Here is a 19,797-nt window from a genome sequence, read left to right as displayed (position 1 = left end):
GCCAGGCTGTAGGCAGACACAGCCCTGCCACACTGATTCAGGCATTCTGGGGAGACAGACACACCCAGGTTCGTGGGAAAACTGATGTTCTTTCCAGACCGGGTCTGCTCATTATGGACAAACACACCATTTGCCTTCACTGCAAAAATGCCTGAACCAGCAGCTCAGTTCGGCCTCGGAGTGGGAGGGGAGAAATGATCCCGTAGAAATGATGGAGAGAGCTTGCTCAGACAAGAAGAAACACAGCTGCTGAGTCCACACCCACATCCCTTCCCTCTAAGGACGTCAGAGTCTGGCCTCTGGCAGCTGATTAAAGCTCTAGGCTGCCTGCTGCGGAGGCTGGTGCTGGGGGTAGGGGGTGCAGCGGGTGGGTAACAGCAGCTGGAGCCACCAGGCACTGGCTGAAAGGTGAGCTGCTGCAATCCAGTGCCCACTCAGCCCCAGGACACTATCCCTCATGTTCGAAAGTGCTGGCTAACTTGCCTGAAGCCACATCAACCTCCAAGGCTCTGGAAGGGACAGACAAGGGACCTGGGGGTCTGGACACTCCTATTCATCCCAGATGAGTTGGCAAGTCCTCCCTCGGGGAAACCAGCTGCAGGCAGTCTTGGAAGGTCATCATGGGGAAGAGTGACGTCTGTGAGCTGTGCTTGGCTAAGAGAGTTTTCCCTGACAACCTGATGAAGGCCTGATAATAAAACGCATCCAGGCAGTTGCATTTTGGAGCTGCCTGGCCCCAGAGTCCCTGCACCACAGGGGAATCCAGCCTTGAGGCTCAGAGTAAGACAGGGCACATTTGCCCCAAAAGAGTGAACCCCGAAGGCAGATTCTTCCTTGCTGTGGCGGCCCTCTAGAAGCACCAACCCTTTTCAGGATTCTCGCTCATCATTACAGCAGCTCCACTGGGAGAGTTCCTAGAGCAGGCCTTGCTTCCCTCTCGAGGCCAGGAAACAGGCACAGGGCACAGAAGAGGACCCTGGGGCCGTGGGCTGGGGGCCCCAAGCCTGGGTTGGCTCGGATCCTCTGCAATACCATTTCTTCTCCATAAATCGACCTCAGCATCTTACCACAAATGTTACACAGAGGATTCCAAGGCAGCCAGAGCCAAGCAGATGAGGATGCTTAGCAGGACCTCCAAGCCCTCCCCAGAGCCGCACCCAGGGTGAAGGGGAGACACATAACATGGAGGGTGTGGTGGGGGGAGGCTCAGCTTGCTGCCAGGATGCCATCTGCTACCCCAGGGCCACCTTCAGGGTCCTGGCCTTGGCAGGAGCAGAGGTTCAACCCTGCCTTCTTCTCTTCCCCAGGCAACCAAGGAAAACACCCTAGCCCTTTGCCATCTCTTCCCATCTCCAGCCTCACACCAACTGGCCCCTGACCACTGAAACAGGTTCCTCAGAGCTGAAAACACCACGAAAGTGGGGAAACCCTTCTCTCCCAACCCTCCCTTTATTTAGGTACATGGTTCACACACAGGAACATTCTGGACTTTCTGTAATCCTGCAGAGAGAGCTCTATAAAGGGCAAGGAGACCCAGGAGGATTAGGGGTTTGTCTAAAATCTCTCCTGACATTTCTACAATGAAGGATTAGAACCCAACATCCAGACTTCCAGAATTTCACTCCAGGAATTTTGCCATTTGTGAAAACTTGCTTCTTCTTGATCTCACGTACTCCTGCATACTTACCTGTAGAATGGATTTTAAAAAAATATCAGAACATGCTCTAACATGGAAAGCTAGGAGGTGATGGAGGCAATGGATTGTACGATGATGATATACTTGAGGAAAAAACCGAATGCGTGGAATAGTGCTCCGGCCCCTGCCTGTGCGTATGTGTGTGCGCCCACACCCGGGAAAGGAGGAGCAGGCAGGGCTGGCAGGGTGGTCACTGTGGGCTGTGCAGCGGTCCAGACAGGGGTTCAGGTGCCTGGTCTGCTCCCCCAAGCAGGAAGCTGGCATGCACTAGTGATGGGTTTCACAGGGAGCCACAGTGCACACATCTATCCCACGGGGCACCCACACTGGACCACACACAGCAGGGATCTATTCCATGGGGCACCCACACCGGACCACAGACAGCAGGGATCTATCCCACAGGGCACCCACACCAGACCACACACAGAAGGGATCTATCCCATGGGGCACCCATACCAGACCACACACAGCAGGGATCTATCCCACAGGGCACCGACAGCAGACCACACACAGCAGGGATCTATCCCACGGGGCACCCACACCGGACCACACACAGCAGGGATCTATCCCACGGGGCACCCACACCGGACCACACACAGCAGGGATCTATCCCATGTGGCACCGACAGCAGACCACACACAGCAGGGATCTATCCCATGGGGCATCCACACGGGACCACACACAGCAGGGATCTATCCCACGGGGCACCGACAGCAGACCACACACAGCAGGGATCTATCCCATGGGGCACCCACACCGGACCACACACAGCAGGGATCTATCCCACGGGGCACCGACAGCAGACCACACACAGCAGGGATCTATCCCATGGGGCACCGACAGCAGACCACACACAGCAGGGATCTATCCCACGGGGCACCCACACCGAACCACAGACACAGGACAGCACAAGAGCCAGGCTGAGCCCGAGAGAAGGCTCAGCGGACCTTCCTTCAGCCAGCCTTCCTGGGAGAGGCCTGCAGCTTCTGGAAAGGTTTTCCAACCTGCATGGGACTCTTTCTTCACTCTTCTCGGATCAAAGAATAAAGGGGGTATCCCATTTTCCCCCTTGGAGTTCCATGGATCCTCATGAAAACTCAACAAAGGGCTCAGAAAGGAGAAGCAGCAGGAAATCTGTTTGCATGAGGCCTTGAGACCTGGTGTTCATCTGGTCTCTTCTTGCACAGGTCACGTGCCCCACCCGGTAGGGTGGCTGGCTCTCTGAGAAGGGTCTCAAGTGTGGGCTCACTCCTCCTTCCAGAGATACACTCAGGTCCAAGCAGGTTTTATTCCCCCCAAATCCAGCGGCATTCAGGTGTTGGATGGAGGTGGCTCTGATGCACATGTAATTACATTTGCACAGATGAACATGACACAGACAATGGATGGATCGCTCAGGTGGTCAGAAAGGAACCCGCAGACCTGGGACATCACTGCACGCAGACACACAGGGACGCACAGCTGAAGCGCAGGTGGCAGGAACAGTCACAGCCCCAGTGTCCGCAGTCCATGCCAGCCCCCACCAGAGTTCTCTCTCCTTCCAGTGGGGCTGTCTCTGGGAAAGGGGGGGCCAGGGCGAAGTTCACCGGAGACCCTTACACTGCCACAATGGGATCTTCAGCGGGAACTCCGGGGAGAGACCCTCCAGCGGGAGCCCAGGAGTGCCCTCTTCTGGGCATGACGGGCTGGTGCAGCTCAGAAAGGGAGGCCTCTGGTGGGGCTGGAGGCAGCTCAGAATGTGTGTGTGTCTGTGTCGTGTGTGTGTGTGTGTGTGTGTGTGTGTATCTCAGAAGTGTGGGAAGGGCCGAAATCTAGATCTGACAGGGATTCTGCACAGGAAATGCATTTTTCTGGGGTTGATGTCATACCAGAAATTTCTACAAGAACTCCTAAAGGTTCAGGCAAGCTCAGCTGGGTACCTGCACAGGTGGTGGACATGCAGCGGCAAAGCCATGCAAGGCACATGCTGGGTTCTTGCTTTCTTCTCAGTCAGCGGCTCCCAGGACATTTCCCCAAAACCGGGGTCAGAGCCTCCCAGACTTCCTGCATAGACTTCCTGGGTCCTTGCAGCTAAAGGATCTATGCCAGGCAAGGCCCTGAAGACATCTCCCTCCTCTCCATCCTCCCTTCTACAAGTTGGAGACCTCTGAGGTAGAATCCCTGCGGCTCTGGGGAGCCTGAAGGGCTCCCTCAAGTCTATTCTTGCCTCAGAATCATCTCTGTCTCCAGCTCACTGACCCACAGGCATCAGGCCAGGAAGGTGCAAAGTGGGGAGGGGCCTCTGTTTCAGTGGAAGGAGTCTACTTGAGGGTGAATGTGTCCACTTCACTCCCCTGAATGCCATGGTTGGGGCAGGGAAACCACATGGTCCATTTGTGAGTCTGTGTGTATATGGATGTGTGCGTGTGCAGGGGATAGTGAGTTAGGGACGATGTTAGGGGGGAAAGGACAGTGTGTAATAGGGGACCATCCCTGCTGTATAAACTATTCTCCCTGATGGAGATGGCGATGTGTTTATATAACAAAATTTATTAGACCACATAAAACCAAACTAAGAGAGTCATGTCAGTGGGCTGGCATGTCAGTTTCTTCTTGACTGAGGGGAGGAGGGGAATTATTCTAGAAATTGAGAACAGCTAAGTGAAAAAGGAAGAGTGGTGGAAGGATTCTGGGGGTGTGGGGGTGTGCCCATCCTGGCCTCCTGCCCCTGCACAGTCTAGTCGGGACGATGGGACTCCGGCAGCAGTGACTCCCAGGAACTAGACAAACGGGACAGGGAACTGACCGGGGACGTTCTCTCAGTGGTGGCTCGGTGGGGGCCTCGGGGAGCCTCCCCTGCCGTCTCGCCCTCTTCCTCTTGCAGCCTACGGAAAACAATGTCCTGCTTCAGAAACGAGCACCTCTCGAGGCCGGAGCCCATCTCCAAGGCCTGGCTTCCCACCTCCTCCCCAAATGACACAAGCCAAGTCTGCAGCCTGGCAGATGCTCTGCAATCTGCAAAGTGAAGGCAGGTGCTTCAGAAAAGGCTGGTTCCAGGCAGCCTGGCCTCTGGGACATGTGTTCAGCTGGTTCCCATATCAGGGGGGTGACGGTGCAGCAGCCATGACCTGCCCCCCATCCTTCCCCGACGAGGACTCCAGGACACCCAGGACTGGCGGGGGAAATGAAGCCTCTTTTCTGCCTTTAAGTTCCAGACACTCTGGATTTCTCTGACTAGTGGCCCAGGTGTGAGAAGTCACATGTGGTGTGTCAAAACACCAGGGGGCCTGTTTCGAGCAGAAGCATCGTCCTCCCCCTCTCCTCACCCCCCCACAGCAGAGTGGTCCGGCCAGTCCTCCACACACTCACCCAGGCTCCTCCTCGGTTCTCTCCGGGGTCTGGCGCTCTTTGAGCTCAAGCTAGGGAAGGGAAAGGCCAAGGAGTCAGAGCAGCCACGAGGGGAGCCTGCTCTGAGACAGCCTTTCCCGAAAGGGGCTCCCTGTACCCAACATATCTGACGTTCGTTCCTTCCGGAATCAGCCCCTCTTGTCTCTTGCCTTCAAAAGTCCATCCTTCCTCCCACTCTCCCGACTTGCTCAGCCTTTTACACTGCCCACAGGTCCCCCCAAACCACCTAAGAACTCTTGATTGGAGGGACCCCCAAGTCTGTCCACTGCTCCGGCCTGCCCCTCGCCTGCTCACTGTGGTGGGCTTTTCGAGGGCAGCGAAGCGCTCTTCCCAGCTGGCTGCAGATTTCTCAAAAGCCTCATGCCTCTTGATGAGCTTTTCCACACCGTCCACAGTGTGTCCATAGTCCCGGCTGGCCAGGTAGGGCTCCTGGGCGATCAGCCACGCTTCGGCCACGGAGGCGTCCCGGAAGAACTGACACACTTCCAGCACTGCCGAGACAATAAGGCCCGGGGTCTGTGAGCGCCCCCCGGACCTAGGGGTCCTAGGGGAGGTCCGCTCACAGACAGATGTGCAGCTGGCGGGCGGCGGACTGGGCTGTCTTCCCAGGCTGTCTCGCTCACTCACAGGCGTGCACAAGCAGCCGTGGGAGAGTCCAGATCTTTGTGCAGCTCTACCCGAGTGGTGGGCTCTCCCCACCCCTCTGGTCTCCAGCCGTGGAGGACAGAGCCCCTTCTGGACAGCACACGCCGCAGGTCAAACACCTGGGATGCACTCGAGCCTTACCCTGACCCCTGGAGAGGCCACGGCTCTACAGGGACGCCAGTTCAGCAGGAGGTGGGGTGGGGGCCGAGGGGAGACAGGGAGCGGGTGCTGGCTGTCAGAGGTGGGCTTCCAGCAGCGAGTCTGCTGGGTCTTCTCCATGAACCTCCCCAGCCTCCCCGCCGAGGCCCCCGGCCCTGAGTTCTGCTGATGAGTTGTGCCGTGCGTGTTGAGGGGGCTCGTCTCCTCCACCGCCTTGTGACATCACCCCTCCCCGCATCTGCCCCTCCCCGACTGCCTGGCTCCCAGGCTTCACTCACACATGCGGAGCCGGTCCCAGCGGGCCTCCCACTTCTCCTTCATCTCCTCCCTCCTGGACACCACCTGCTCCAGCTTCTCCCTGATCTGCGGGAAGAAAGGGAAGGCGGCTCAGGCTTTGGTAACCCCTCCCCCCGCTGTTGGAGGTGGTGTGCGGAAGGGCCCTGCAAAGCCGGCTGCCCTTGGTCACACAGCCCTGGCTTCAAGTCTTGGCCCTGCCAGCTGTGTAGCCTTGACCAGGTTACTTAACCTCTTTGGGGTTAACATGTGCCTCACCCAGGAAGCAGGGGTTGCCAAGCCCAAAGCATACAAGCGAGAGGGTTTAGGGGGGTTATGAGTCCACTCTCCCTTAAAGCGGCCAGCTCCTTGAATGGGTTTGGTGAGGCTGTAAATCCCTGGGCTGGCACAGAGCCCCAGTGCTCCTGGGGCGAAAGAAAGGTGAGCCTTCATGGCCCACAGGCTCCCTCCCAGGAAGCTGTCTGGCCCGGCAGGATGGAGGCGAGAATAGGAGAGGACCCGTGTCCGTCCCGCCAGCCCACCTCGTCCGAGGCCTGGTGCTGCCTTTGCAGAAGGGACTTGCCGAGCTCCAGGCAGGTGCTGAAGTTCTTGCCACGGGTCTCTATCTCCGCCCGGATGCCCTGGTGATACTTCATGAGGAGTTCCACTGAGGAGACATCCCTGGGGGGCAGGGTTGGGTGTTTGGTGAAAAGGGAGACTCGGGGTGACTCTGGCCCACCTGACATCAAGTCCCAATCAGAGGTGGGGGGGCCCCCCTCTGCCTGGGAGTCTGACCCCACTCCCTCCTCTCTCTCTGGACAGCCAGGAAGTCCTGCCAGCCGCCCGGTCCAGCAGGAACACTGATGCCCTAGTGTCCTCCCACGACACGGGCAAGGGTGCAGCAACCACACACACACACACACACACACACACACACAGAGGAATGTTACAGTTGGCAATTACATGCTACACGGATGAACCTTGGAAAGACTGTGGACAGTGAAAGAAGCCAGTGCCAGAGGACCACACATTCTATGATCCCACTCATGTGAAAAGTCCACAATAGGTAAATCTAGACACACTAAGCCGATTAGAGGTTGCCAAGGGCTGCGAAGAGACAGGAGTGGGGGGGTGATGACTGCTAAGGGGTACCAGGCTTCTTCCTGAGGTGATGAAAATATCCTAAACCTATACTGGGGTGATGGTTGTCCAACTGCGACTATGCCAGACACTGAATGGCACATTCTAAATGGCTGAGGTGCATGGCATGTGAATTATAAGCTCAATCAAGATGTTAAATATAAAAATTTGACCACCAGGACAGGCGCTCTAGAGGCAGGGGGCCAGAGATGGGCACAAAGTGTGCCGTGAGTTCTGATCCTGGCCAACTGCCCACATATCTGCCTCTATCTCTCACAGGCAATGAGCTCCTTTCCTGAATTTTAAGGAAATGGTCCTCATAAGCCCATGCCAGGGGGAGAGTGACCCCTTCTGGACCTGCCCAGCCTTTGATGTATAAACTACTTATTTTCACTGACAACCGTGGCCACTGGTGCCCCATGATAGAATCTGAATGCCAGATGTGTTTCTCAGCACTCTCAGGATTCCCTTTACTCTGCAATGGTCAGTCCTCCCAGCAGCAGCCGAGCCACTAAGATTCTGCCTGGATCCAGCCTCAGGTGCCCCTTGGGGATTCCTGTGTGCCCACAGTCCGGGAGACCCCTCCAGGATGGGATCTCAGAGCAGCATCCCAGTCCGCCAGCCTCTGGGACAAAGTGGTCCAGGAGTGAGGACACCGCCCTCACCTGGGCTTCTCCTGAGTCTCAATCTGCCGGATGATGCTGTCCATCCAGGAGAGGAGGTCTCGGACCATGCTGCAGAAGCGGAATTTGTCTGCCGTGTCTACCAGCTGGGTGCGGCGCCCGGCACAGGCATCGAGCAGCGCCTGCCACGCGGCAGACACTTCCTGCTCCTTGTTCTGGATGATGTCTGCCTTCTCCCCAGCGTACGCCGTCTGCAGGCGGGTGGCCACGTCCTGGAACTGCTGTACCTGTGGCGGGGCAAAACTGACTGCTGTTCCCCAGGCCAACACATCTCGGGCCTAGAATGGATGAGAGTGTCTGCTTCCTCTGAGTCTCCCTCCTGAGGATGGTGCTGGAGGCACCCCACTTCTTGGGTGCTGGAGAGAAGGCTCCTGCTTTGGCACCTCTGCTGACCCAAAGCGCCCCTGGTGCTCTGACGAGGATTTGGGAGTGAGAGGGGCTCTGTGCCCTTTGATGTGTGATTATGAGAGTAATTACATACCGGGCACTGCTCTAAGCACTTTTTACGACTCTTTGTCTTTATAACAAGCTCATCAAAGAGGTACTGTTCTTATCCCTGTTTCTGAAACAAGGAAACTGAGCTGCAGGGAGGCTCATGACTGACCCGAGGTCACTCATGCTCGGAGAGGGCACAGCTGGGATTGGAGGCGTCTCTCGACTCCCTGTTCCAGACCCTTCTTCGTGATGCCATCCCCTGTTTGAGGCTGGCCCCAGGGCAGTGAAGCCTCACTCCTGAGACCCTGGTGGGGCTGTACCTGCCTCAAGGGCTCCAGCATCCCCAAGCCACCTTCAGCTGGATGACAAATCCCTAGGCTGTCCCCTTCTTGGTGACCCAGGGGCCACACCTATTAATACTTGGGTGATTTTTCCTGAAAGCCCACTGTGTCGGTGCAGGACTGCAAGCGAGCCCAGCTCTCCCTGTTCCTCTGGAAGCCAGGTGAGCACCCCCAAAGAGACTGAGCCCCCCCTCAACCTTTTCATCATTCTGGACTCTGCAGAACCTTATGGGCCTACAGAAGTGCCTTAGGGGGCACCCCATGATGGGAGGGGGGAGTCTAGGCTGGTCTTGGGCCCCCCTCCAGCTCCCACTTGGAAAGGCTAAACAACCCCATGGCTAAGGGTTCAAAGTCTACAGCCAGACTGCCAGGATCTGAACCCTGACTCCGCTGCTTAGCCGCATGTCTCCAGGCAACTGAATTACCCTCCTGTGCCTTGCTCTCCTCATCTAGAGAAGGCAGAAGACATTACTCCCTTCCTCAGAGTGTGGCTGAGTGTATTGCTTAGAGCAGTACCTGGTGCTAGGAAAGTGCTACATGTAGACTCACTAATGATTCTGTAACACTCTGACAACCAGATAAATTGCATTTTAAGGCATTTTGCATGGAGTTTTGGGAAAGGCTCAGTTTAAAGTGAAAGCGTCAGCCGCTCAGCCATGTCCAACTCATTGCAACCCCATGGACTGTAGCCCGCCAGGCTCTCTGTCCATGGGATTCTTCAGGCAAGAATACTGGAGTGGGTAGCCATTCCTTTCTCTAGGAGATCTTCCTGACCCAGGGATCAAAGCCAGGTCTCCCACATTGCAGGCAGACTCTTCATCGTCTGAGCCACCAGGGAACTAGTTCTAAAGCTAAAGAACATTTGAAAGCCTCTGCTCCCTGCCTTCCTGCCTGGAGCTGTTGCCTCTCTAAGGAGGTGCCTGTTCCAGAGATTTCCTCTCTAGAAGCCAGGAGAGGACCTGACACTACAGGGTCCCAGGGATGCTAGTCAGGGGCAAGGTGGAGGGACAGCTGGGGACCAGAGGTACCTGCTCCCCCAGCAGATGGAGCTCCCGCTCAAAGGCAGTGTGCACGCGGTGGAAGGACTCGGCGGTGCTGGCGTCCAGCCCCACATCCTCGGGCAGCTCACGGTGCTTCTCGTCGATGAGGCCCAGGATCTCGGAACCGGTGTAGAAGTAGCGCTGCAGGTCATAGGAGGCGGCCAGCAACTGCATGCGCGTGTCGATGAGCTCCAGCAGGTCCGCCCACATCTCGTTCAGCCCATCCTTCCACTCGGCGATGGTGGCTGCCTCTGAGTGGCCCGCGTCGATGAGCCGCTCGATGACAGCATTCACGTTGTCCACCCGCTCCTGCCCAATCGCCCCGGTCTCCCGGGCAAAGTCCCGGAACTTGTCCCGGAGCACCTGGACAAGGATACATGGAAACGCGGTCATCGGGTATCAGGGCTTGGGGTTCAGCACATGGACTCCCAGTGGCACCTGCCACCGCCTGGAGGTGGGCTCTGACACCTTCCCCAGGGTGCCTGGGCTCACACGGGGGAGCCCTCATCACAGCGGCACACTGCACCCGGCAGGGCTGTGTGTGTGTGAGTGTGGAGCGGGAGAGGCAGCTCCCAGGTCTGCTGCATTAGAGGGAGATAAAGCAAGCAGGGTCCGTGGACACTCACAGTCACGTGGTCAAAGTCTTGCCCCATTTCCGAGGAGGAGGCCACCATGTCCTTCTCTGTGATCCACTGTTCCAGGTCATCCACCTCCCTCTTGAGCTGGAACAGGTGGTACATATTCTCCAGCTTCCGCCTGCGCTCCTCCGCCATGTCCTTCAGCCCTGCATACTGCTTGTCCACCTGCCCCTGAAGTCTGATGATCTGTTCTCTGGGATTCAAAACAAGAAAAGTCCTCAGAGAGGGCGGCCGAGAACCCAGGGCAGCCAGCTTTGAGGAGCCCGCCTCCTCCTTCCCAGCCCTGAGGCCCGGATGCGTGGGGGAGCACAGCTTCGAAGACATGGCAGCGACTTTTCATGGGGAAGATCTGGGAGAAAAGGAACCATCCCTTAGACCATGATGCTTCAGGGGATGATGAAATGTGTCCCCTGCCAGGAGCTGCCTCCTGTCCCTGCTCCTGACTCTGGGAAGCTCAGACAGACTGGTCTGGATGGAGAATTCTTCCACTATTCTTCCAAGGAGGCTGGCAGGGGAGTGGGCAGTCAGCCTGGCTCCACCAGAAGCAGGCCCTGCTTGGCTCCTTAGGGTGGGATGTGCAGTACCAGGAGCTCTACAGTCCCTGGGGGTCCTTAGGAGATGCTGAAGTGGCTGCCGTGGGTGCCCTGAGGACAGGGCCAGGCCTGGGGGTAGCCTGAGGTGCCTGACCCAGTGGGATCCACTGATGCTGCACCCACACCACTCAACAGTTTAGATGGCATATAATGATTTTGCTGAGACACTGCAAGATCCTGACCTACCTTCTGGACCGCACACAAAAAGCAAAGTTAGACTAGGCTAAAAGATGCAGAAGGCTAACTCCTCCAAAGACGGGAGCTCTCGGTTCACCATGCAGGTAGTTTCGCTACTCTGTTCCCTAATCTCTTTGCCAACCAGGCCTCCTTCCATCAGCCTTGTTTGAAGTCACACTAAACCACGACACAAGAGGGAACTGGGGCCAACCAGCAGTCCAGAAGATAGCCTTCTCAAATCCATAGTCTTGGGGAAAACGATTCCTGTTTTCCCCTTGGACCTGAAGGGATCCTGCTTGGCAGGGGTGGGGGGTGTGTACCCAGGAGCTAGCCCGGTCGCCTCTGGAGGCACACGCACCCTTCGGGGTGGCCTGCGGATAGCAGGCCCTGGGCCCGGCCGGCCAGCTGCTTGATGTTCCTCCCATATTCCTCCACTGCCCGCTGCTGCCGCAAGTGCCGCTTCAGCATCACAATGGCACTCTCTTCATCCTGGGAGGAAGCGGACTGTCAGGGCACAAGCTCATCTCCTCCAGGTCACAGCCCAGCTCCAGGAGGTGCCCGGGATGCAGGAGGGCCAGACTTGCAGGACACCCCAGGAGCACCGTGCGTGGTCTCTTCCTGCTACCCCTGGTGCCTGGCAATGCCCACGTCCTACCTTCCTCTCGACGCCCTCAATTCTTATCTGACATCCACCCTCCCAGGCCCTGGTCCCACCTCTCTCCTCATGAAAACTTTCTGTATCACCCCTGCTTTTAGAGACCCCCTAACCTCACCTCTCACACCCTCCCACCACAGTACCTCTGCATAGAACCCATGACACACAAAAAAACATGAAGAACTCTTGGGTTAGACCAAATCTAACTAGAAAGCTGAGCACAGAAGAATTGATGCTTTTGAACTGTGGTGTTTGAGAAGACTCTTGCGAGTCCCTTGGACTGCAAGGAGATCCAACCAGTCCATCCTAAAGGAGATCAGTCCTGGGTGTTCATTGGAAGGACTAATGTTGAAGCTGAAACTCCAATACTTCGGCCACCTGATGCAAAGAGCTGACTCATTTGAAAAGACCCTGATGCTGGGAAAGATTGAGGGCAGAGGAGAAGGGAATGACAGAGGATGAGATGGTTGGATGGCATCACCGACTCGATGGACATGGGTTTAGGTAGACTCTGGGAGTTGGTGATGGACAGGGAGGCCTGGCGTGCTGTGGTTCATGGGGTCGCAAAGAGCTGGACACAACTGAGCGACTGAACTGGCAAACAGGGCACTCGGCTGGAGTACATGCATCATACATTCTCAAGAGGAGGTGCGTCCTGAAGGCACCCGGACCCCTGCCCGCTGCCCTCACTCCTCACACACCTGGCCTTCCAGATCTCCCCCTGACAGCCCACCTCCCCCCTGGCTCTTCTTCTCAGGGGGTTTTGGCTCCCAACCCTGGACCCTGCCCGAGCCGACCTGGGGGTTCTCGTCGGAGAAAACGTAGAACTCCTGCTCGCCAATCCAGGCCTCGGCCTCGCCCGCGTCCAGGTAGTACTGCTGGGCCTCGCTGGCCTCCCGCAGGCGCTGCAGCCGGCCGGCCGCTGCCTCCCTCAGCGTGTCCCACGAGCCCTGCAGCTGCCCCAGGCGCTCCTCCACGTCCTGGCAGTCGATCTCGGCCGCCGCTACCAGCTGCTGCCCTCTGTGCAGCACGTCCTCCACCCGGGGCGTGTGGCCCAGGATCTCGTTCTGCAGCGTCTGCAGCCAGAGGGGAAGGGCTCAGGGGCTGGCCTTCCCACCATGCAGGGCAGCCCAGCGCTCCTCCTGGGCACCTCTCGCCCCGAACCACTGAGGGAAGCTTGAGCAGAGCGGGTGTGGCCGTAGAAACGGCCTGTGACCATGTGCCCAGTGCAATGCTGGGGCCACCCACTCTTCTCTCACCCGCCTGTGAGCTTCTGAGATAACACTGGACGCCAGCACAGGGCGGTTAAGTCACTGTGGGCTTCGAGTGACAGGGTGGCATTTGAACACGGCTCTCTTGGATCTCAGAGCCGGAGCTCTTGACGCCTCCCTACTCGTGTTTCAGTGGAGCTTGATTTCTTAGCTGTGCGTGGTGGAGGAGAAGAAAACGACTCTTAAATGGCCTTCTGAGATCTGATTTTAGCAACTTTTACTCTGTATAAAACAACAGTAGGCAGTTGTCCCTTATTCAGGGTAGGATTTTGTTTTGTTTTCTCCTGTTTCTATTTCTCAAATCTTTTCTGAGCTTTGTATTATTTCCTGCTTGAGACTTTGGTTACCAAAATGGTATTTTCTTCCCACTTTGATGATGGGCAAGAACAGGATACATGGCCACTGTTATGACTGTCAGCATTCAAAATACATGGAACTATCAATACCTGTAAGTCACCTAACTTGTTGAAAGGCAGCTTTACACCTGATTCTTGGAATCTCAGACAATTTCCTGTGGTCTCTGCAATTGTATTCAAACAACCCAGGGTGTCAGCTTCCACTCGCCTGTTTACTTTCCCTGAGATCTATGAACTCTTCAGGTATACTAGAAAGCTATTTCGGTCTCTCTCCTTTTAAGCAAATTCCTTCCTAGGCTTCTGCTGAGTGTGCTTACTTAGGACGTCTTGTTCCTTGACTCCATTCATTTAATACCTAGTTATTAAATTATTTCCAAGGTAACAGGCCCTGTTCGAGGTCCTAGGGACAATATGGGGACAAGATAAACAAAACCCCTGCCCTCATAAAGCGGACACTCTAGTAAAGGGTAAGTATGTAAATAAATGAATGGAGATAGCTGGTGCTACGTGGAACAGACACCAATGAGATGGAGACTGTTCTCGAGGCGTGGCAGCGGCCACTCCAGCTGGGGGTCCAGGAAGGGTTTTCTGTACAGATGACATCTGAGGGAGCCGTGACTGATGAGAGAAAGAAACTCCAGAGAGATCTGGAGGATGAGTGTTGCTGGCAGGGGGACAGAGCCAGTGTCAAGGAAGTCCCTGGAAGGAAACCTGGATGGTCCCAAGGGCCAGGCAGGCTAGAATACTGTGAGGGAGGGTGAGAGGGATAAGACAGACGATTCAGGGGGAGGTGGGAGCCAGGCCAGGCTGGACAGTGGTTCTTAACCCTGGTTGAACGTTGAATTACTGGGGGAAACTAGACATAGGCAGGGTCACCCCATCCCCAGAGATCCTAATTAATTGATCTGAGATGGGACCCAGGCATTCGTATGTCTAAAGGTTCCCTTCGGTGATTCTACTGTGCAGCTAGAGTTTAGAACCCTTCATGAGGCACTTTGCAGGTTGGGTTCTAGTCACAGTGATGGCCATTAGAGCAGTGGTTCTCAAAGTGGGGTTCCAGGCCAGCAGCATCAGCATCACCTAGGATCTTAATAGAAATGCAAATTATCAGGCTCTGCTCCCAGAGTTTGGTGCAGAGGCTCTAGAGTGGAGCCCGGTCAAGTGTGTTTTAACAAGCCCTCTGGGTGAGTCTGACGCACACGGACCACTGCAATAGAAGGAATGATTTTGGCTTTAGTGAGGCTGGCCTAAAATCATCTTTACTGGAGCAGCCACGCTCACCCAAGAGATTGTCTTTCCCTTCATGTTAAGGGGAACCCCATCCATATTACTCTTGCCCTTCTGAAATAGCCATCTTCAGCCCAGGGAGGTGAAAATCATTTGGCAATAACTCTGAGGCTAAAGAATATATTGAGTGTTCAAAGGACTAGAGTTGGCTCATTTTATAGTAGAGGAACTGAGGCCTCAAGGATACTGTCTTCTGCCAGTCTTCCCCCTTTAACTGGAGGTTGATGTGTTAGTGGAACCCCCACCTCCACCACCTTCTAGTTCGGGTACCTACGTGCTGCCACTGGAGCCTCAGTGCCATGATCATGTCAACTGGAAGCAAAGGTTTAGAGGGAGCTTTCAACAAACCACTTTTAGTATAATTAATTCAGGCCCTTGCACAGTTGCTGGGTTCTGTGGGCAGATGTTGGCTGCTGACATTTTTGGAAGAAGTAAGTCCTGTCTGCCATGACCTTCCTTTCCCAAGTTGCTGCAGTACTGACTGTCACTCTGGGACATTCTGCTCTTCTCTAAGTTCCCAGATTCTCCCTGATCAAGAGCAAACTTCCTGAGCCAGAGAGCAAACCAGGCAGGAGGGATTCCGACTAAGAGCAGGGGTACAGTCAGCCCCTGGCCAGACTGCATGGTCAGACCACGAACCCATGCCACTGGCCTTCCCAGAGGCGCAGGCTTCCCTGCAGCCCTGACAGAGGAAGAGCACCTGCTTGCTTCCAGGCTTCTGACCAAGGCCACAGAAGTTCCTAATCAGGCCTAAAACAGCAGAGCAGCCGATGGATGTTTGCTCCTATGGCTTAGAGTCCAAGTTTAGTGGCTTCCTCTAAAGGAAATGGGGGTTAAAGCCCCACAAGCATCCTCATGTGTTTCAGAGAGTAGAGGCCTACTTGCCCTGAGGAGACCTAACAGGCCAAGCTTAGCCCTGAAAGAGGGACAAAGCAGTGACAGGAGAGACACCAGGAGCTATGAGCCTCTCAGGGAGGCCACGGAATACGGATGCTACAAAGCATGTGAAACCCCAGGCCAGGGCCTCCAGGTCCTATACTTACCTGTGCCCTGAATGGCCCCAAATTCCAAAGCACCTGGACCCCTCATTCCCGTTCACCAACCCCCATGGTTCCCCTAGAATTCTCTCTGCTATCACCAGAGCTGCATGAGAACACAAACACAGATTGGGAGCCCTGAAACTTCAACAAGAACAGTAGTCTGTAATCTGCTGCTGGGGCTCTGTGTCATCAGAGCTGCGCCTGCTTCCCTGAGGAGGCAGGGGCGGGAGGGACTGACCAGGCAGCAGGACTCACCTGATTCTTCTTCATGAACAGCTGCACGGTTTGCAGGTTAGTGCCATAGTCAGTCGACTGGGCCAGAGGCAGCCTCTCCTCCACCCAGAGCTGCGGAGACCAGAGGGCAGGAGACAGCTGATGACGACCACAGCCACCCTTCCATCACTCACCATGGGTCAGACACAGCTCTGATTACTGTGTCCCTCCTGTTCCTCCCAACACCCCATCAGTGTTTTGTAAAAGGGGGGCATTCTGATACTTCGAACTGAGGTTCCAAGTAACTTGCTCCTGGTCACTTCAAGGCGGGTGGCAACATAGCTGGATCTTGAGCCCAGGTCTGTCTGGCCCCTAAAGTCCCTGAGAGAGCCACCCTTCAAAGGGCACTGGCTTACTTTTATGCTTAATGTAATCATCACAACCACCCTATGAAATGAGGTGGTGAGATGACCAGACGTTCCTGCCAAGAACTGCCCTAGGCAGCAGCCAGCCACCCCGATGACAGCTGGGGAAGGGGGGCTGCTGTGCCCACTCACCGTCTCATCCTCTAAGTCCCGGCTGATCTGCAGCTTGGCTCTGGATGATTCCAGCTGCTTCTTCCTCCTTCCCAAGGGCTCCAGAAGGTCCAGGAACCGCTTCTCAATGCTCAGGTCTTCATCCCCCGCCTCCTCTCCCAGCGAGGGCATCTGGGCAAACAGCTCCTCCAGCTCTTCCTTGCGCACATTCACTTGATCCTCCACACGCTGGGACATGAGAGGATGGTGTTGGCACTGGCCCTGGCACCTGGCCAGCCCCTCCTCCTCCTCATTGTCCACGTCCCACCAATCCTCCAAGACCCGGCTTGCGCTCAGCCTTCCCCAGGAAGTCTTCTTGAATTGCCTCACCTCATCTTTTGCTCCTCTGAGCACCTATGTTAGACTTCTTGTGCATGCTTTTATTACCCTGTCTGGATCCGTCCCTGTCTTACCCACCACAGAGGGTAGGAGGTGGGTTATAAACTGGGAGACGTGATAAAAGCCAGCCTAGCTAAGGGGACAGGGGGGTACTCCCTTTCAGGTTGCAGATTTGCTGCCAAGACTCCCTTCCGTGCCAACGGCCCCAGTCTGCAACCCATTCACTCACCTTCAGCTTAGCCAGCATCCTATTGACGCTGGTCAGGTCCTTGCCCAGGTCGTCTGACTGCAGCTGGTCCTCCATGGCCCGGATCCACTTGTTGAGGTCGGCCTGGGTCTGAGAGCGCAGGTCAGAGCTCCTGGCAGCTGACAGGTGCTGAGCTGTCTCTTGTGTGTTGGCCTGAAGCTCGTCCCAGAGCCGGTGCAGGGCTTCCAGCTTCTGTGACACCAGGGCTGCAAACTGGGGCTTCTCCTCCATCAGCTGCTTTCCTTCCTGTGTGGGGAAGAAGAAGTGTTCACCCTATGACCTTGGAGAGGACCCTTGGAGAGCCGCCTTGTTCCAGGTGTTTGTCGAGGGCTAACTGAGGGGAGGTCTGTGAGACAACGGATCTGCCTAGAACTTGGGTGAGGCTTAGCTGAAAAACTCTGTTTGCAGCAGAAACTGAGGCATGTGGAGGTTAAGGAGTCAGGCAGCCTGGCTTGGAGCCTGTATACTTAACTACGATGGACACAAACTTGTGTGGCTCCCAGGCCTGCTTTTTCTGTATAACCACAGGAGCAAGAGGCTCCTCTCTCTCCTCTCTTTCTCTTCCCAGGCCTGACTCCAGCCATATTTTTGACTTGGGCCCCTGGAACAAGCTTGTTACAGACAGGACCTCTGCTATGAATGACAACTCCCTGGTGGTTCTGCCCATCCAAACAATGAGGGTCAGTAGTCCCTGGCCCACTCTGCTCATCTCACAGATCCCCCTGCCTCTGGGCAGGACATCCTGGTGAGGATGATGGATGGCAGACAAGAGATTACTGCTGTCCTGGCACTGGACGGACAGGCAGGCTCTGTGTTCTCAGTGTCCTGGACTGTCCCGAGACTCAAGCAACCCACAGGAGGCACCCATTCTGCGCAGGCTTAACAACATCAGATTATCAGGAGTTCCAAGGCTTAACTACTACTTGGAGAAGTTCTTCACATCCAGGTTCTGTACCGCTCGGCAAGCTCTGGGCCAGTGTCCATGCCCCATGTGCAGCCCCACTCAAGGAAGCATCCCCAAGCAGAGACCCCACCACTTGCTCTGCTCACCGCGTCAATGTTCTCCAGCCACCCCTGGTGGGAAGCCAGCTCTGCCACAAACGCCTGGTGCTTTAGCCATTTGTTGTGAAGGTTTCGAGCTTCATCATAGGAGACATCCTGAGATGTTAGCAGCTTGTCATTGATCCAGAGAGTGAGCTGTGGGCAGAAAGAATAGGATCCACGGTCCCTGAGTGTCCCTCTTTGGCCAGGGGCTCATGGCTGGACCTGCTGCTCACCTCTGGCTACAGAAGAAGGTGGTTAAGGGGAGGAAGTATGAACACAGCAGAGCACACCCCTCTGACTCAGGACCCCTAACTCCCAGCACAGGAAACTTAACCTGCGTGGTCTCAGGGCTGAAACACAGGCACCACCGTGTCTTCCCCTCTAGAGCATGTGCAGTACAACACCAGGGATATTCACACTTCTCTCCACATTTCCAGGACTGAGGACAGGGCCTGGCCTATTGCAGTAGCTCAACATGTGTTTACTGAATGGATGGTTAAACCCACCCTTTGGAAGCAGGGTGAAAAAATGTTATCTGAGGACAAAGTCAAGGGCAGATCCTATAATAACAGTGAAGGAAGAATTTTTGAGTCTCTCATGTTTCCAAGATGTCCTGGCATTACACCAAGCTTGGTTTGTACCAAGGGCAGAGGTGGGTGAGGACAGTCATTTGAGTAGAGAGGAAAGGGGTATGAGGGTGGAAGCAACAAAAATGCCAGGGGAAGCCCTATTCCACACGGAAGCACTGTTTATGGAGAGACCTAGGAGAGCAGGGTAAAGATTTTCCTGGACTGTTCACCCCCGGCTGAGTGAGGACCTTCTGAGTCAGCCGTTCTCCAAACGAAAAGCTTGTTGAGAATGCTGCTCTCTATCTCACCCGCTAAGTTCTGATTTATCTGGGCCCAATTGGGGCCCAGAAGTCTGCATTTAACTAGAGCAAGGACCAGCTCCATAATTTGCAGGGCCTGGTGTAAAATGGAAATATTCAAAGTCATTAAGAATTGCAAGCCGGCAACAGCAGAGTATTAAGCCAAACATGAGGCCCTTGTACACACTGGGCCCCGTATGAATGCAAAGGTCACATGACTTGCAGGCCAACCCTGACCAGGGCCCTAGGTGATTCTAATATAGATAGTCCTCGGGGCACGTTTTGAGAAATCTTGCCCCAGACTTGACAAATTAAAAGATATCTTTACGGATTTGAAAAAAAAAAATTGTGAAACCAAAGATTCTAGAGGATGAAGGACTTAAGCCGTTATGAGCCCAGAGCTCTCTGCTTGTGGAATCCAGACTCCTGAGTTAGAAAGGACTTCCCACCTCCATGGCACCATGCTTCTAGAGGGAATCCCCTGCAATGTGGCCAGCCTGGCTGGAGCCTTACCTCCTGGCAGTTCTGCAGGAAGTTCTGGAGCTCCAGGTTGTCTTTCAGAAGGTCTGAGGCCTCTTGGGCCTTCTCGTTGTTCTTCCTGTGCCTGCAAGGAAAGCCCGAACCACAAGTCATGAGGGTGCTGTGTACTGCACCATTACCCTACCTGGCTCCGGCCCCCTGACCCTCGGGGCAGA

The 19,797-nt window shown here is 55.4% G+C and overlaps 1 protein-coding gene across 4 annotated transcripts in view; it reads right to left on the bottom strand.

The window, feature by feature from the left end:
* SPTB (spectrin beta, erythrocytic) overlaps window positions 1–19,797 on the bottom strand; it is a 127,554-nt gene that overhangs the window by 11,823 nt on the left and 95,934 nt on the right. For all 4 annotated transcript variants that reach the window (XM_055436859.2, XM_055436860.2, XM_055436861.2 and 1 more), the window contains exons 18-32: window positions 19,616–19,706; window positions 18,241–18,387; window positions 17,173–17,436; window positions 16,587–16,793; window positions 16,072–16,161; window positions 12,660–12,938; window positions 11,566–11,696; window positions 10,426–10,630; window positions 9,788–10,162; window positions 7,966–8,210; window positions 6,703–6,841; window positions 6,166–6,250; window positions 5,378–5,574; window positions 5,045–5,094; window positions 4,482–4,560 (exon numbers count right to left, since the gene is read on the bottom strand). In XM_055436859.2, coding sequence (XP_055292834.2) covers window positions 4,482–4,560; window positions 5,045–5,094; window positions 5,378–5,574; window positions 6,166–6,250; window positions 6,703–6,841; window positions 7,966–8,210; window positions 9,788–10,162; window positions 10,426–10,630; window positions 11,566–11,696; window positions 12,660–12,938; window positions 16,072–16,161; window positions 16,587–16,793; window positions 17,173–17,436; window positions 18,241–18,387; window positions 19,616–19,706 — 2,584 coding nt within the window. The remainder of the gene's footprint in view (window positions 1–4,481; window positions 4,561–5,044; window positions 5,095–5,377; window positions 5,575–6,165; window positions 6,251–6,702; window positions 6,842–7,965; window positions 8,211–9,787; window positions 10,163–10,425; window positions 10,631–11,565; window positions 11,697–12,659; window positions 12,939–16,071; window positions 16,162–16,586; window positions 16,794–17,172; window positions 17,437–18,240; window positions 18,388–19,615; window positions 19,707–19,797) is intronic.

Source organism: Moschus berezovskii, chromosome 9 (assembly GCF_049115385.1).
Source record: "Moschus berezovskii isolate FMDL1 chromosome 9, NW_MosBer_1.0, whole genome shotgun sequence".
NCBI lineage: Eukaryota > Metazoa > Chordata > Mammalia > Artiodactyla > Moschidae > Moschus > Moschus berezovskii.
This window is presented reverse-complemented; position numbering and strand designations above follow the sequence as displayed.